The sequence below is a fragment of the Lates calcarifer genome, unplaced genomic scaffold (assembly GCF_001640805.2).
Source record: "Lates calcarifer isolate ASB-BC8 unplaced genomic scaffold, TLL_Latcal_v3 _unitig_5247_quiver_1067, whole genome shotgun sequence".
NCBI classification, from domain to species: domain Eukaryota; kingdom Metazoa; phylum Chordata; class Actinopteri; family Centropomidae; genus Lates; species Lates calcarifer.
In genome coordinates, this window is record NW_026117394.1 from 1 (window position 1) to 16,681 (window position 16,681).

The window sequence follows — 16,681 nt, forward strand, 5'->3', positions numbered from 1 at the left end:
AACAACTGTGAAGCCATCACTGTTGACAGAGTGGTCAGAGCGAAACCAGAAATATAAGGAATTGTGGGAGCTGTAGAGCTCCGGCGGGTTATTTTGGCCACAGTATTTTCCGATCATGTAAGCGGAAGCGCTGTCCCCATCATGAATCTGAAGGAAGTCATAGTTGCAGTTGGCGCTGTTCTCCAGATGAAAGAAAGGAAACGTAATACGCAAAATCTAAAGAAGAGAGAACACAGAATTCAAATTATCTATTTTAATCTGGCACATTGGCAATGCAATGCTAAAGTTAAAATGACAAGAAAAGGAAACCTCTTTCACTTATGTATGAGAGACTGCAACTGACCTTGTTTGGATCAACGCGGATCACCCACGCACAAGAGACCTGGTGATCGTACTCCTCATGACCGGGAATGTTGGGATAACTGAAGGAACCTGCAGGGCCAGTGAGGTAACCTCCACACTCTGGAACACACACACAAGAACTTGTGATAGTGCTTGATGACATTGGACCTTTTACATACCCTGAACAAAGAATGAAAAGAACAAATGGCAATGGAGGGTGTTCCTTCCTTCCAGCATGCTAATCTTTTTGTCCAAAAAAATGGCACAGGCACCGATTGAAAAACACCATGCAACTATGATCAAAATTAAATATCAATATAAAATATCTACTTCTTCCCTTAACTTCCCTTCCTTCATCTCTCCAGTCCCTTCATACACCCTTTTTTGGTCCAAGAAGTACCTTGCTGTGCGGTCTGGCAGAGTGGGCCGGTCCACTCGGCAGTGCAAGTACATGTGAATCCATTGATGCCGTCTGTGCAGGTTCCTCCATTTTGACAGGGATTGCTTGAGCATTCATTGATGTTCTGGTCACAGTTTACTCCTTGCCAGCCAGAATTGCAATTGCAGATGTAGCCAGGAGCTGAGGTGGTGGCCTGTGACAGCAAAAGTGCACTAATGAGAAATTAATGGAGTCGTTGTTTCCAAGAGGATTTGATTCTGCTTTATTATAAAAACGACAGCAGTATTTTAAGGTCCTCCTCTTTCAGTCGATGAACAACTGCGCACTACAAATGTGGTTACAGCAATCATTTGATGATGAGCGAGATAGACAGTGCAATTACTCCACTTGATCTCTGAAGGTTAAGCCTCAGTTCTGCCACTTCTCTGCTCTTTATCATTTATATTGTGCATTGAAATAGCAAAATTATATTTTTATTTATGGCTTATAATGCTATCCCATATCCAAGAAATCTGCCCAGCGATAGAACAGTGTATGTAAAACTGAGTCAAAATAACCTAAAGAGTTTTTAAAAGCACAAAAAGAATAAGATATGGCAGGCTTTGGATACACAAAATATGTGTTACTAGTTATAGCAGATAAAGTTGGGCTCTGCATCTTTGTTACTTCATCCACACAGCATCTCGCTGTGGCTAAATAGGCATACACACACACAGCCACACAAACTCACCACACACTGTCCATTGACACAAGGGTTGTTGCTCTGACATATGTTGCTGGTCTGGGTGCAACCTGTTGGCCCATAACCATTGCCTATGTAGCCTGGTGGACAGGTACATACAGGGAAGCTTGAGCCTGGTGAATGTGGGAAGGTTGGGGTGAGGAAAAAGAAGGATACATGGTTATGTTCCACATTGCACATGTCACTCTTTAATTCCACTTGTGGAAAACAAACAAAAGACACAAAAAAGAAAAAATAGTACAGACAGTATAGACTAATGTCTGAACTTATTTTCTTAATATTTTTCTAATGATCTTTCCCATATTCCTCTACATTGTGCAGACAAAATATTCACCACTCAGAAGACACAGCAATAAAATCATGCATAATGTTTATTTTTACCTGGGTTTTGAGGAGCAAGTAGCTGTTGGGTAACAGCCTCCATTATTGACAGCGCAGATGTTGGTCTGAGTGCATGTTCTCCCATCCCCTTCATAACCTGCACAAATACAAGATCTGTCTTTAAACTCTTTAAAGACAGATGATGCTGATGATGGTGTACAGAGATAGACGGCGTGGCATATGAGTCCATATGAGATCCAGTAACCCTGACTAAGAACAGACATCCTAACAATAAAGCTCAGTGAGTACATTAATTGAAATCAATAATATGCACTGACAGGTTTAAACAGTCCTGTGCTTAGCCATGCCACGCTACAGACCCATTGATAAAGTTATGAGAATGAGGTCAGTAAGGTCCCAACTTTCTGCACATGCACCTGATGAATATGCAGTTATTATCATACCTACTGTGGCTGTGGTTACATTCATAACTTTTGTTTTTCCACCTCTTACACTGTACCTGGAGGGCAGGAACCACAGTGGAAGGAACCCATGGTGTTCAGGCATTGCACCATCGGAGTGGTGGAGCAGCCACCATTGTTGGTCAAACATTCATCCACATCCTGACAGCTGTAACCGTTGCCTTGCCAGCCTGAGACACATTAGAAGTAATCAGAACAAATGTCCTCTTATTTAGACCATACAGTAAAGCATAATTCCACATAATTTCAACCTGGAGTATTTCCCATAAGTGTGGCTATTGTGGTCCTATGGGTAACTTGCAAAATGTGTGCCTTTGGTCCCAAATTCATGAAAATCACAACATATGTGGTCTGTCTCCATAAAAATAGAACCCAATATGAGTTGTGTTATTGAGTGTTACCAGCAGGACAGGCTCCACAGTAGAAGGAACCCTGAGTGTTGTAGCAGGTAACAGCAGGGTTGGTGGAACAAGGCTTGACGGGCAGGTCACACTCATTAACATCAGCTACACAGGCTGGGTTCCCAGCTGGAGCCTCCCAGCCACTCTCACAGATGCACTGGTATTTAGGCTGTTTATTGGGGGGGGTCACAGTGTGAAAACTCTGTCAATTGAAATTATATCTACAGTAAAAGAGAATAATGAAACTAAAAGAACAAAATTTACTAATGATAAATTGTTATGAAAGATAAGTTATTTAAAGATATATGCCATGGAAGGCCCATAAACATGTCCAAATGGAGAGAGGTTAGTCTTTCTTATGGGTAGAAATATGGGTTACTAGAAACTGAATTTGAATAACTTATATTTGAATTTGAATAGCTCAACTGGAATCATCTGAATCACATACAGCCAAGAGACAGTAAGTAAAAACCAAGGATAAAAGTAAAAGAATTAAAAGTAGCCTTCAGAATATGGGGCCTCAGTGGATACTGTGGATTCTGCTATTAGCTATAATTACAAGGTTATTGAGGGATATGCCAGTAAACTGTATTCTAATGAGCTGCTAGTTAATAGTGAATATGTGTTTCTTAATATAAAGTGATAACCTTCTTGCTATATCATTCATTTATTCATTTATTTTTGAACATGTCAAGTAAACTGGTAAAGTGATTGGTTACCTGTCCAGTTACAACCCGGTCTGCATCAATACATGTGCCATGAACACACAAGTCCCGTCCTGCATTTCTGCAGTCATCATAACGCACAGTACAGAGACTCCCAGACCATTCTGGAGAACAGGTACAACTGCACAGGAACAGAAATATCATTAAATTAAAAATAAGCATCACTGCAGCAAACAGTAGGTTATTAAACACAGACTATAATGGATAAACACCAAACCGGCCACAACATTAACCCACCCAAGACAGGCCTGGCAGCCCAAGGCCAGACATAACACCTAAGTGTTACGAAAAGCTTAAGACATACGTGAATGATCCAGGAGTGTTGACACAGGTTGCTCCATTCTGACAACCCTGAAAGGTTCCTGCATACACCTGACATTCATTGACATCTGTTGCACAGTTAGGACCCTGACACACCACGCACACACATACACACACACACACACACACACAAGACAGAGAGAGACAGAGAGAGGGAGAGATAATTGAGAAATAATGTGACAGACTATGGGCTAAATGGAAACCATGTCGGCCTCTGCCACTGTATGTGACCTGTAGCTCGAAAAACTGAGACACAGCAAGCTTGAAACCCACAAATATTATATTTTGTGCCTTTTACATTAATACATATAATAACCATTCCCATAACGTAACAAAACAGTATGGAACTCACAGCCCAGTTGTTGGGACACAGACAGTGGTATGAGTTGAGTAAGTTCAGACATGTCCCTCCGTTCTGACAGGGATTGCTGCTGCAAGCCACCCTGTGAACTGTCTGGAGGAGCAAAGGGGAGAGGAAAGGCAAGGAGAGAAACATGACATGTGTGGTCCAGTCTTGAGTTTGAGCCTTTACAACAAACAGTTCTTAAATGTCTTACCGCTTCAAGGGCAGTCACTCTATTCTCAGCTGCTGACACCTGGAGAGCATGGAAAGAGGCATGGAAAATATGTTTTAATGCATTGGCTACGTACAGTGCATTCACAATATTAAGAAAAAAGTATATGGATATTTGAATTCTAGAGAGCTTTTGTTATAAACATAAAATTTTCCATTTCATATCATGTTTACACTGCAAATGTCAGTTTAATGTCTTACCTTGGTATCAAGCTGGTTTAGTTTGTTAGTGATATCAGGGGGAACACCACCTCCGTGAGATTTAATGTAATCAATGTCATCTTTGTTGGTTTTTATCTGAAATGAGAGAGTTCACATAAACACTTCAGAGTACAAAAGCTGAAGATACAAATTGCTCCTGAGATTTTTCACTTATCTAGTGAAATATTTCAACATATACTGGATATAGTGCTTCAAAAAATGCTTGTATAGACATTCATAGTTTCTAGACAACGTATACATTACATAACGCATTTCCTGACTTTTCCTCTGGTGCCAAGTTTGTGGTTTTGTGCTAAACATCATTGGATATTATTTCCATGAAAGGAAGAATCATATGACCTTTTACTCTAGCAGCAGCATCATGAGGTCAAAACCAAAACTTTTCCATTGCTTTGGTTTACTAACTAGCATGCAAACACACAGTAAGATGGTGAACATGCAAACATGCTATTATTTGTATTTTATTCAAACCACCACTGTGTGTGTATGCAGAGGTTGACAGAGCAGCCAACTTGACTCTTCTGTAGAGTCTTGACAGATATTTCAGTTGCAGCTGCACCTTTTTAACTTTAATTCTCTTCTACCCACACTGTCTAAACTCATAGTGAAATGTATTCATCTCTAACTAATTACCACAGAACCATTGAACTCGTTCTTCCTGTCAGCAGCTGTGAAGATTGGACAGTGACTCTGAAGTTGTCTAACACAGACTCTGATGACTTGTTGAACTCTCCTCAGAGAAATGAAAGTACAGATCACTGTTGGGTTTTAATGTGCTGGAAGAGGTAATACAAGAACAACCAGAGATGCCAATCCCAACCCTAATCACTCTGCTCTGTAATGACTTGTCAGTACCAGCACAAGAGAACATCAAGCAGGCCGATAATCTCACTGTGATTTATCCCAGGGGCAATCGTCATGTGGGCAAGCACCTGGGTTTTCCTCTTAATAGCAGAAGTTGAAATCAGTGAAGTTGAATCAACCATTCAGCTTGCTTGAAGTGCAGAGCTGCACAATGGTGATGTGATGTTGAGATCTGGGAGGCCAGCACATTGGCTTCTCTGCAAACTTCCCGTTACCCATAATATCCTTTTCTGCATAGTTCAGTGGAGACATTTATGTCTACCTTCAGAGCATTGTCTCTCTGATGTCTACTTTATGTTTACATCTTGGTTGACACCATGTAAATTATTTCTTGTGTTATACACATTGTTAACCAAGAGGAAAAGACTACTGGAGAGGAGCTCTGAAAATGTTTCATTTATTTGTCCTAGACAACTTTGAGGCCTGTGTGAAACCAGGATGAGACTGTGGGCTATTTCTCCTGTCTCTGATTTTTTTTCTCTCCAGGACAGAAAGATGCACAAAGTCTCAAATTAGCCTCCTTTAAAGTTTAAAAAGTGATCTCATCGAGCTCTAAAATAATTCAGCATTTTTTTTGCCTTTTCTAGATTCCAGACAGAGAGATAAGAGAGCTCTCTCTATGAGCTGAATCTATTCTCGTCCCAGCGTTCTGTTAAAGTCAATTCATGCATCTCAAGCTGAGCTCAGACAGAGCAAATAAAGAGCTCTCCTCAGGCACTCACTCACATTCTCATCCAAATTAGTGTTGTTTTTAAATCAGCCCCATTATTCATATATATATGATATTTTGTTGACTTTATTTATTATATATCATTTTAGACTGATTTGTCATATATTAGATCTATTAATTTTACATTGTAAAACAAAAATGAAGGTGATAAAATACAATACAAAATATATACATTTATTTTAAACTGCACTTATTGTTACCATGGTAATGGTAATCATGGTAACCGTGCTTTTAACTAGAAAGGCTTTCTATGACATCACATATGATGATGTCATGTAACTCTGTAACTAGGATCCAGATTGGACATAATCTCAAATCTTAATCACACATCATATCATCGATACAAGCAGGAGTTCAACGACGATACAACAGCGATCGACTCAGAGACACAAACCTGTCTTAACTCGAAAAAGAGCAATGGAATCAGTGAAGAACAAAAAACCAACTGAGCAACCAAAACACCTCGACTGGGCAAGTGCTGTTGAAACACAGATGGAGACATTTCCTCCCTCTGTGCAACAACTTTTTCAGTTGGACCTCGGCGCCAACACCAGTCAGGACATGGAGATCGGCGAACAAAGTATACTGCAGATTCCAGAGCTACTGTTCCATCAGCTCTTGGATGAAAAGGAGCAAAAAATCTATTTACTGCAAAGGGGGAAAGAAGCCCTGAATAAAAAGGTAGATAGACTCAAAGTAGAACTTGCAGGGGTAAAGGAGGAGAAGATGGAAAGGGAAACAGAGCTGTCCCTGAAAATAAAAGAACTGCAGGAAGCTCTGAATAATGAGAAAAAGTGCAGAATGGAGATGGAGGCAAGCCTCGCGAGAAGGGCTGAGGAAATGGCCCAGAACGCGTTGGCTGAAAATAAAGAAGAAACAACCAGCCTCAAGGAAAAGTTAGCCCAGGTCCAGGAGGATCTGGACAAGTCTCTGCGCCAGTGGGAGGAGGAAAAGACTCTTCTCCTGGCTCAGAAAAACGAAGAGACCAGCAGCCTGATTAAAAAAATCAGCCAGGCCAAAGAGGAGCTAAAGAAAGAAAAGGAAGAAGAAACAACCAGCCTCAAGGAAAAGCTAGCCCAGGTCCAGGAGGATCTGGACAAGTCTCTGCGCCAGTGGGAGGAGGAAAAGACTCTTCTCCTGGCTCAGAAAAATGAAGAGACCAGCAGCCTGATGCAAAAAATCAGCCAGGCCAAAGAAGAGCTAAACAAAGAAAGACTCCAGTGGCAGGAGGAACGCTCCTGTCTCCTGGAGTCTGTCAATGTTATGAAGCAGGCTCTGCAAGAAAAAGAGGAACAGAGACAAAAACACGAGGAGGAACTCAGTAGAAGACTGGCGCAGCTAGAAGATCTGGTCAGCAATATGCCAGAAAAAAAACCAAAAAGGAGATCTCTGGGGAGACGGTTCATCCAGATCTTCAGAAGAACTAGAGGGACCCAATCTGACTCTGATCTCCCAATTAACATCAACTGAGTAACCCTTCCTCCTACTCTCTCTCTCCTCTCTCCTCACCTCACACTCCAACTCCCTCATCCTCTGCCCCCAATCTCTTCCCCTAATCAACCCCCCTTCACCCCCCTTTACCCCCCCTTTCACAGCAGCACAGGGTCTCACTACAAGGACTGCAGATAAACAGAAAAAGAAGTTGTTGGTTTAGCAGCGTCGTCTTTCTGTCAGTTCTGCATGTTCTTCCCTTGTCTGCATGGGTTTCCTCCGGGTCCTCCGGTTCCCACAAAAAAAAACAAAAAAACCCCCCCAAAAATTCGACAACAACAAAAAAAAAAAAAATAAATAAATAAAAAAAAATACTCATTAAGATAAAGTGTAAAGACAATATATTTACAGAAATTTTCATTGAAGGTTTTGCAAAGAAATGATGAAAGGAAAATGCCTGAAAATAAAAACATAGTTTGTGAAGAATAAGTGAAGACCTTATAGGGATAAATATGTCTGCAGGAAAACATCAGGTCTGATTTCATGAAGGGAATAAAATTATACTGATTTACTTTTTTTTGAAAATGATGAAAATGATTCAAGGATCAAACTAGTGTGCAGCAGGTCACACTTGATTTGAATACAGCCAAATAATAAAATAACACTAAATATGGATGGTTCAAGGAAACAATATGTTAAGAGTGTGTTGTATACAACACTGTATCTGAAACACAGAGAAGATGAAGGAGATCACACTGACTAAAATAAATCCTAACTCAAGGTGCACTTGACTAAAATAACAAGAGTGTTTAAGGTTGTGATTTCATTTCCACAAATCAGAATGTTTTCTCTGAGCTAAAGAGGGACAACAACCACAGCAATTTTGTGTGTAGGTAAATCACAGTGTGAAGAAGAAATGTGTTGTATTCAGAGAGGGTACACCTGACCTCTCATTAAGGAAATATTGTTTATATTACTATACTGCAAATTCCCACCACCATACATGGAGGTATGCAACTAATGTTTCAGAGAACAATGTTCTATGTTTAATGATAGAAAAGTATATGGAGTTTATGTTTAGAACCTTACCCATGCTATTTTTGGTCACACAGCTGCATTTTATACAAGCTGAGGGTGTGAGATCAACTGTGAATACAATAAATCACAATAATCTGAGATAATATAATGACATTTGAGATGCTTCTCAGCTGAGAAAAACATGACTGCATGACGTTTTCAAATGTGAGGTCAATGTGAGTTTGCCAATGACACCTTGACTCACTGAGGTGCGTCAACCCATTTTATTTCTGCAGAGTGGCAATATCTGTGTGTGTTAACATAATTAGCGAATTATATGTATGTATGTATGTATATTATGTTTTGGGGGTGTTTTTGCCATAAGTTACAATATCACCAGTGGTTAATATCAAAATGGCACATTAAACCACATTGTAACAAATTTCGCTGTAAAATAACAGTAAGTAACAAACTACTGGCAGCTAGATTTGCCAGCAGGCTACTGTAAATTTAACAGTATCCTGCTGTTGCTAAAATTTACAGTTTGCTACTGTTTTTGTAAAAACTTATTTTTTCCTTTCACAGTAAAATACTGCTGAAAGGATTAGCAGTTAATTGCCGTTATTTTCACTTAGCAAGATGCAAGATGCATTTGATAAAATATTCCTTAGTAGGCCTACTATAAAAGACCATGTTTTAATACATTAAGTGAACTTCACCTTTTAAGACAAACAGCTTCAAAGTATCTTTTTGGACCATTACACTATTTATTAAGCTTGTGAAAATAAACATTCAAGAATATTTAAGACAAATTAACAGAAAAACAAAGTGAATAATTTAGACTTGTCTTAGAGTGTAGTTAAGAGACTAACAGACTGTGTGGTTACTGACTTGTATAAAGTCCCACTCAAAGTCTATTCATTTCTTTAAGTGACTGGAGACATGAGGGTTGACTGATGTCATCTTTTTCTGGGTGACTCTGCCACGTCCAGTCTTGGAGCCTCTCTCTGGATTTATCCCATTGAACCACCTGAAAAACAAGAGTTGGTGTGAAAAAAAAAGTTTACTAATTGAGATAATAATAACATAAATCTTTTATATAGCAAATATTTTCTCCTATCAACAACATTGTTCTTTACTACCTTAGCTGTAAGTGATGTTACATTTTATAATCTTTTTAAAGAATTACACATTACCAATCAATACAGTTTAGAATTTCCTCCACAATGAAGGGAGATAGTTTATTTTGATTAGTGTCAGAAAAACTTCCTTAACATGCCCCAGTGATGGGCAGCTTGTATATGACCTGTGAGATGAAACTCAAGGTACACAAGGTCCTCAAAGCTGCTGTGAGCATAGTACTAGCAGAAGGATGTGAACATCTAACCTCTGAATGAATTCCAGTGAACATGTCATCTCTGAAGTGAAGACTGAAGTTGTAATAGTAGAAAAGACAGCAGCAAGTCAGGGATGATACATACATAAGGATGATACATAAGTAAGAGGTAAGAACATGGAAACATGCTGAAAAATTATAAAGTGAACACAACTGAGGCATCAGTGAAAACTGAGTCTGAACACAACATGTCAACAGAGGTGCTTCTACCAGAGCCGCTTGACCAGGTCCCTTAGGCTCTAACTGATATTAGCATTCTGTGCTATGCTAAATAACACCAGACCACAGGACAGCTACAGCTGAACAACAGCTGTATTATATTAATTATTATATTATTGTATAATAATTATATATAATTATTATATAATATTCCGCCCCCAGCCTCAACCTCAGTCCAGTTTTCCAAGCACAGGGTCAGTTCAACCGAAATTAACGTTGTTACTGTAGTTTAGCTAGCTAACTAATGTTAGCTAACAAGCGCTCCGTCAGTTCAGGCGCCACACTCACCGTAAAGACCCGCTGTTTACATAAAACGAGCCACGTCGTTTAGAGACATGCGCTTGGCGAGTGTTAACGTAACACAAAGTAATGTGAACATGAGAAGGTAAAACTCACTCTGTACTGTGGAGGATGAGGATCAGAGGTCTAGCTCCTCTCTGCGGTGACACACGTTCAAACTGCTGGTGAATCAGGTGTTGAGAAGTCCCTGTTATATTCAACTATCACCAACGGTTTCAGACGCAGGAGAAGGATTTCTCCCGCTCCACAGACCTGTGCTTAGAAGTGGCTAACGTTAGCTGACAAAGTACTCACTCAGTTTGTGCGTAGTGTGAGTCCTCATGTGATGTTTGTGTGTCGGCTCTGACTCTAATCTCAAAAATGAACTAAAACTTGACAAAAGTCTAATGCGCTTTGCATTCACTTACAGAAAACAACGTTAGCTAAATAATCCTAAAGATTGATTAACAGGTCAGGAGATCTCGGACGTGTTAAAATCTTATCAGGAAGAGCTGATTGGAGTCGTGATGTATTTTGCCTACTGATACCAACGAGCAAAACAAAAAGACTCTTACCTTGTAATCTGCAGGATGAAGGCGGGTGAGAAATTCGTCTATTCAAAATGTGAGCCCACGTGTTCTTTGTCTTCCCAAAATACAATTCATAAATATAGTAATGTATTGTTTTCTTTCATTTAAGCGATTATACTGTAAAATATCGCAAAAATAATACGGTGGTACTGAAAAAGCAATTTACTGAGAAAAATAACGGTAATGTGCTGTATTTAAGGATAACAGTATTATACTGTTGATATTTTCACGTAGATTTACAGTAATTTGTTACAGTGCAATGTACACACAGTAAGATAGTGAACGTGCAAACCTGCTATTATTTGTATTTTATTCAAACCACCACTGTGTGTGTATGCAGAGGTTGACAGAGCAGCCAACTTGACTCTTCTGTAGAGTCTTGACAGATATTTCAGTTGCAGCTGCACCTTTTTAACTTTTATTCTCTTCTACCCACACTGTCTAAACTCATAGTGAAATGTATTCATCTCTAACTAATTACCACAGAACCATTGAACTCGTTCTTCCTGTCAGCAGCTGTGAAGATTGGACAGTGACTCTGAAGTTGTCTAACACAGACTCTGATGACTTGTTGAACTCTCCTCAGAGAAATGAAAGTACAGATCACTGTTGGGTTTTAATGTGCTGGAAGAGGTAATACAAGAACAACCAGAGATGCCAATCCCAACCCTAATCACTCTGCTCTGTAATGCCTTGTCAGTACCAGCACAAGAGAACATCAAGCAGGCCGATAATCTCACTGTGATTTATCCCAGGGGCAGTCGTCATGTGGGCAAGCACCTGGGTTTTCCTCTTAATAGCAGAAGTTGAAATCAGTGAAGTTGAATCAACCATTCAGCTGTCTCTGATTTTTTTCTCTCCAGGACAGAAAGATGCACAAAGTCTCAAATTAGCCTCCTTTAAAGTTTAAAAAGTGATCTCATCGAGCTCTAAAATAATTCAACATTTTTTTTGCCTTTTCTAGATTCCAGACAGAGAGATAAGAGAGCTCTCTCTATGAGCTGAATCTATTCTCGTCCCAGCGTTCTGTTAAAGTCAATTCATGCATCTCAAGCTGAGCTCAGACAGAGCAAATAAAGAGCTCTCCTCAGGCACTCACACATTCTCATCCAAATTAGTGTTGTTTTTAAATCAGCCCCATTATTCATATATATATGATATTTTGTTGACTTTATTTATTATATATCATTTTAGACTGATTTGTCATATATTAGATCTATTAATTTTACATTGTAAAACAAAAATGAAGGTGATAAAATACAATACAAAATATATACATTTATTTTAAACTGCACTTATTGTTACCATGGTAATGGTAATCATGGTAACCGTGCTTTTAACTAGAAAGGCTTTCTATGACATCACATATGATGATGTCATGTAACTCTGTAACTAGGATCCAGATTGGACATAATCTCAAATCTTAATCACACATCATATCATCGATACAAGCAGGAGTTCAACGACGATACAACAGCGATCGACTCAGAGACACAAACCTGTCTTAACTCGAAAAAGAGCAATGGAATCAGTGAAGAACAAAAAACCAACTGAGCAACCAAAACACCTCGACTGGGCAAGTGCTGTTGAAACACAGATGGAGACATTTCCTCCCTCAGTGCAACAACTTTTTCAGTTGGACCTCGGCGCCAACACCAGTCAGGACATGGAGATCGGCGAACAAAGTATACTGCAGATTCCAGAGCTACTGTTCCATCAGCTCTTGGATGAAAAGGAGCAAAAAATCTATTTACTGCAAAGGGGGAAAGAAGCCCTGAATAAAAAGGTAGATAGACTCAAAGTAGAACTTGCAGGGGTAAAGGAGGAGAAGATGGAAAGGGAAACAGAGCTGTCCCTGAAAATAAAAGAACTGCAGGAAGCTCTGAATAATGAGAAAAAGTGCAGAATGGAGATGGAGGCAAGCCTCGCGAGAAGGGCTGAGGAAATGGCCCAGAACGCGTTGGCTGAAAATAAAGAAGAAACAACCAGCCTCAAGGAAAAGTTAGCCCAGGTCCAGGAGGATCTGGACAAGTCTCTGCGCCAGTGGGAGGAGGAAAAGACTCTTCTCCTGGCTCAGAAAAACGAAGAGACCAGCAGCCTGATTAAAAAAATCAGCCAGGCCAAAGAGGAGCTAAAGAAAGAAAAGGAAGAAGAAACAACCAGCCTCAAGGAAAAGCTAGCCCAGGTCCAGGAGGATCTGGACAAGTCTCTGCGCCAGTGGGAGGAGGAAAAGACTCTTCTCCTGGCTCAGAAAAATGAAGAGACCAGCAGCCTGATGCAAAAAATCAGCCAGGCCAAAGAAGAGCTAAACAAAGAAAGACTCCAGTGGCAGGAGGAACGCTCCTGTCTCCTGGAGTCTGTCAATGTTATGAAGCAGGCTCTGCAAGAAAAAGAGGAACAGAGACAAAAACACGAGGAGGAACTCAGTAGAAGACTGGCGCAGCTAGAAGATCTGGTCAGCAATATGCCAGAAAAAAAACCAAAAAGGAGATCTCTGGGGAGACGGTTCATCCAGATCTTCAGAAGAACTAGAGGGACCCAACCTGACTCTGATCTCCCAATTAACATCAACTGAGTAACCCTTCCTCCTACTCTCTCTCTCCTCTCTCCTCACCTCACACTCCAACTCCCTCATCCTCTGCCCCCAATCTCTTCCCCTAATCAACCCCCCTTCACCCCCTTTACCCCCCCTTTCACAGCAGCACAGGGTCTCACTACAAGGACTGCAGATAAACAGAAAAAGAAGTTGTTGGTTTAGCAGCGTCGTCTTTCTGTCAGTTCTGCATGTTCTTCCCTTGTCTGCATGGGTTTCCTCCGGGTCCTCCGGTTCCCACAAAAAAAACAAAAAAACCCCCCCACAAATTCGACAACAACAACAACAAAAAAAATAAAAAAAAATACTCATTAAGATAAAGTGTAAAGACAATATATTTACAGAAATTTTCATTGAAGGTTTTGCAAAGAAATGATGAAAGGAAAATGCCTGAAAATAAAAACATAGTTTGTGAAGAATAAGTGAAGACCTTATAGGGATAAATATGTCTGCAGGAAAACATCAGGTCTGATTTCATGAAGGGAATAAAATTATACTGATTTACTTTTTTTTGAAAATGATTCAAGGATCAAACTAGTGTGCAGCAGGTCACACTTGATTTGAATACAGCCAAATAATAAAATAACACTAAATATGGATGGTTCAAGGAAACAATATGTTAAGAGTGTGTTGTATACAACACTATATCTGAAACACAGAGAAGATGAAGGAGATCACGCTGACTAAAATAAATCCTAACTCAAGGTGCACTTGACTAAAATAACAAGAGTGTTTAAGGTTGTGATTTCATTTCCACAAATCAGAATGTTTTCTCTGAGCTAAAGAGGGACAACAACCACAGCAAATTTGTGTGTAGGTAAATCACAGTGTGAAGAAGAAATGTGTTGTATTCAGAGAGGGTACACCTGACCTCTCATTAAGGAAATATTGTTTATATTACTATACTGCAAATTCCCACCACCATACATGGAGGTATGCAACTAATGTTTCAGAGAACAATGTTCTATGTTTAATGATAGAAAAGTATATGGAGTTTATGTTTAGAACCTTACCCATGCTATTTTTGGTCACACAGCTGCATTTTATACAAGCTGAGGGTGTGAGATCAACTGTGAATACAATAAATCACAATAATCTGAGATAATATAATGACATTTGAGATGCTTCTCAGCTGAGAAAAACATGACTACATGACGTTTTCAAATGTGAGGTCAATGTGAGTTTGCCAATGACACCTTGACTCACTGAGGTGCGTCAACCCATTTTATTTCTGCAGAGTGGCAATATCTGTGTGTGTTAACATAATTAGCAAATTATATGTATGTATGTATGTATATTATGTTTTGGGGGGTGTTTTTGCCATAAGTTACAATATCACCAGTGGTTAATATCAAAATGGCACATTAAACCAATATACACAGTTCAGTCAAAATACCATTGCATTCTGTCAAATAAAAAGGGAACACATAACCACAGAAGGTAAACTCTCCTGTGGCATGCCGACCACAGTTTGACCACAGAGTGTTATTGGTATTGTATGTAATTCAGATGAGACAAATCATATACAGGGCTTAATTCATGTGTTTTAATTCTGGATCCACTGACTCTATACACCTGGCCCCTGATCTTTGGTCCTGTCCAAACTGCTGTGTTTGCTTCCCAACGTGTTAATCATTCTAAGTCTTATATGAGTAGCATCAGGCTTTCGGTTATGTAAAAGCTGATAAGAAGTTATAATGAGACAGTTACATAGCACAGTAGCGAAGAGTTTCCGGCTTGTTTGGATAAGCTAATTAGTTTATGGTTGTGATGTTGGTGATGATGGGGGTGCAATCAACAACTTTTAAAATTGCTTCCACTCATCATCACTGATCCTTCCAATGTGTGTATTTGATTTTATGAACCATTACTTCAAGTATGCACATGATTGTCAGTAATGGAAAAGCTTACCTGAGTCAAAAGTTGGGTGAGGTCTTCAGTACCCACTTTAACCCGGCCTGATGCTGATGTTTGGAAGCGGATGTCTTTATTCTCCCCAGTTGTGAAAACGAGGTGACCATTATCTGACAGCATACGAGGTCTATGGAGTCAAATCACCAAGTCAACAAACTTTGTGTGTATGTTTTTTGTTGTTATTTTTCCTTATATTTATTGTCAGCGGGAGTAGAACTTAAATAAAGAACATAAATCTAGTGAGTTCTGCATATTGATATATTTGCTCTGTAAGGAACACATGAACATATAGTCCACGGCTAAAAATAAACCAAATCTTCAAATCAACTTTACACAGCATAAAATTTGTCAGACAAGATACAAATTGATTTAAAACATGAAAGACTGATTGTGTTTTTTTTGTTTTTTTTTGACAGACCTAATTCTCTGCATAATTTGAAAACCCAGAGATGATAAAAACCTTAATCTAGTGATGAACCTGGCTCAGGTACTCAATTTGCTGACTTCTTGAAGTGCTGTTTTTATTTTATGTACAGCAAAGCAATATGTAACATGAGTCATACTTTTACCACAATTTTTGATTCATTACTATAGAAGAAATTCTGCTTTAATCTCAGCAAACCCCAACTCACTGGTCATTGCTAATGCTCCTCTTGTTTCGTCTTTGCGCTGCGTCCCTTTCCTCTCCTTGCAGTCCCACCAGAAGGAAAAGGAGTATGAAGAATAGCCATGACAGCTGCAGTGTCCCAGCCATAGAAAGAGATGTGTCGCCTGGACACTCCAAACAGCTTTACTGAGGTTTGATGTGCTGCCACGCTCTAATGCTCACTGTCAAGACTTTGACCTTAGAGGACAACCATAAAGTACATCACAATTTACAAAAGCTGGTTAACTTTACTATTGAGTGAAAATGACCCTCACATGATTGTAGGAGATAAATAACTTGCTTCATGTGACCTTGTTTGCGTGTGTTTTATAGGTGTCAGAAGTGGGTTAGCGCTGGGTAAATATTTTAATAAAACCTTGTCTTAGGTGGCTCCCTGAGCCTTCCCTGATAAAAATGTGTTTTAATAGTGCGAGATAGTACCGAATAATGCATAATGATTAATCAGGCAAAA

General features: G+C 39.5%; 3 protein-coding genes across 3 annotated transcripts; 1 reads left to right on the forward strand and 2 right to left on the reverse strand.

The window, feature by feature from the left end:
- Positions 1-6: 6 nt before the first annotated feature.
- On the reverse strand, positions 7-1,664 carry LOC108874195 (cubilin-like; the record flags this gene model as incomplete). The annotated part of the gene is made up of 4 exons (XM_018662660.1): positions 1,473-1,664; positions 743-935; positions 344-462; positions 7-216 (listed from the first exon to the last, which is right to left on the reverse strand). Coding segments are annotated over exons 1-4 (714 nt in total), but the record flags the coding sequence as incomplete, so codon positions are not given.
- Position 1,665: 1 nt separating this feature from the next.
- LOC108874196 (cubilin) lies at positions 1,666-16,645 on the reverse strand. The gene is made up of 11 exons (XM_018662661.2): positions 16,196-16,645; positions 15,561-15,690; positions 4,510-4,605; positions 4,292-4,330; positions 4,087-4,188; positions 3,718-3,821; positions 3,408-3,534; positions 2,689-2,857; positions 2,326-2,457; positions 1,866-1,962; positions 1,666-1,681 (listed from the first exon to the last, which is right to left on the reverse strand). The coding sequence occupies exons 1-11, from the start codon at positions 16,315-16,317 to the stop codon at positions 1,666-1,668; spliced, it is 1,134 nt and encodes a 377-aa protein (XP_018518177.1). The 5' UTR covers positions 16,318-16,645.
- Positions 6,260-7,916, forward strand: LOC108874200 (myosin-4-like). The gene has a single exon (XM_018662666.2). The coding sequence runs from the start codon at positions 6,542-6,544 to the stop codon at positions 7,592-7,594; it is 1,053 nt and encodes a 350-aa protein (XP_018518182.1). The 5' UTR covers positions 6,260-6,541; the 3' UTR covers positions 7,595-7,916.
- Positions 16,646-16,681: the final 36 nt, after the last annotated feature.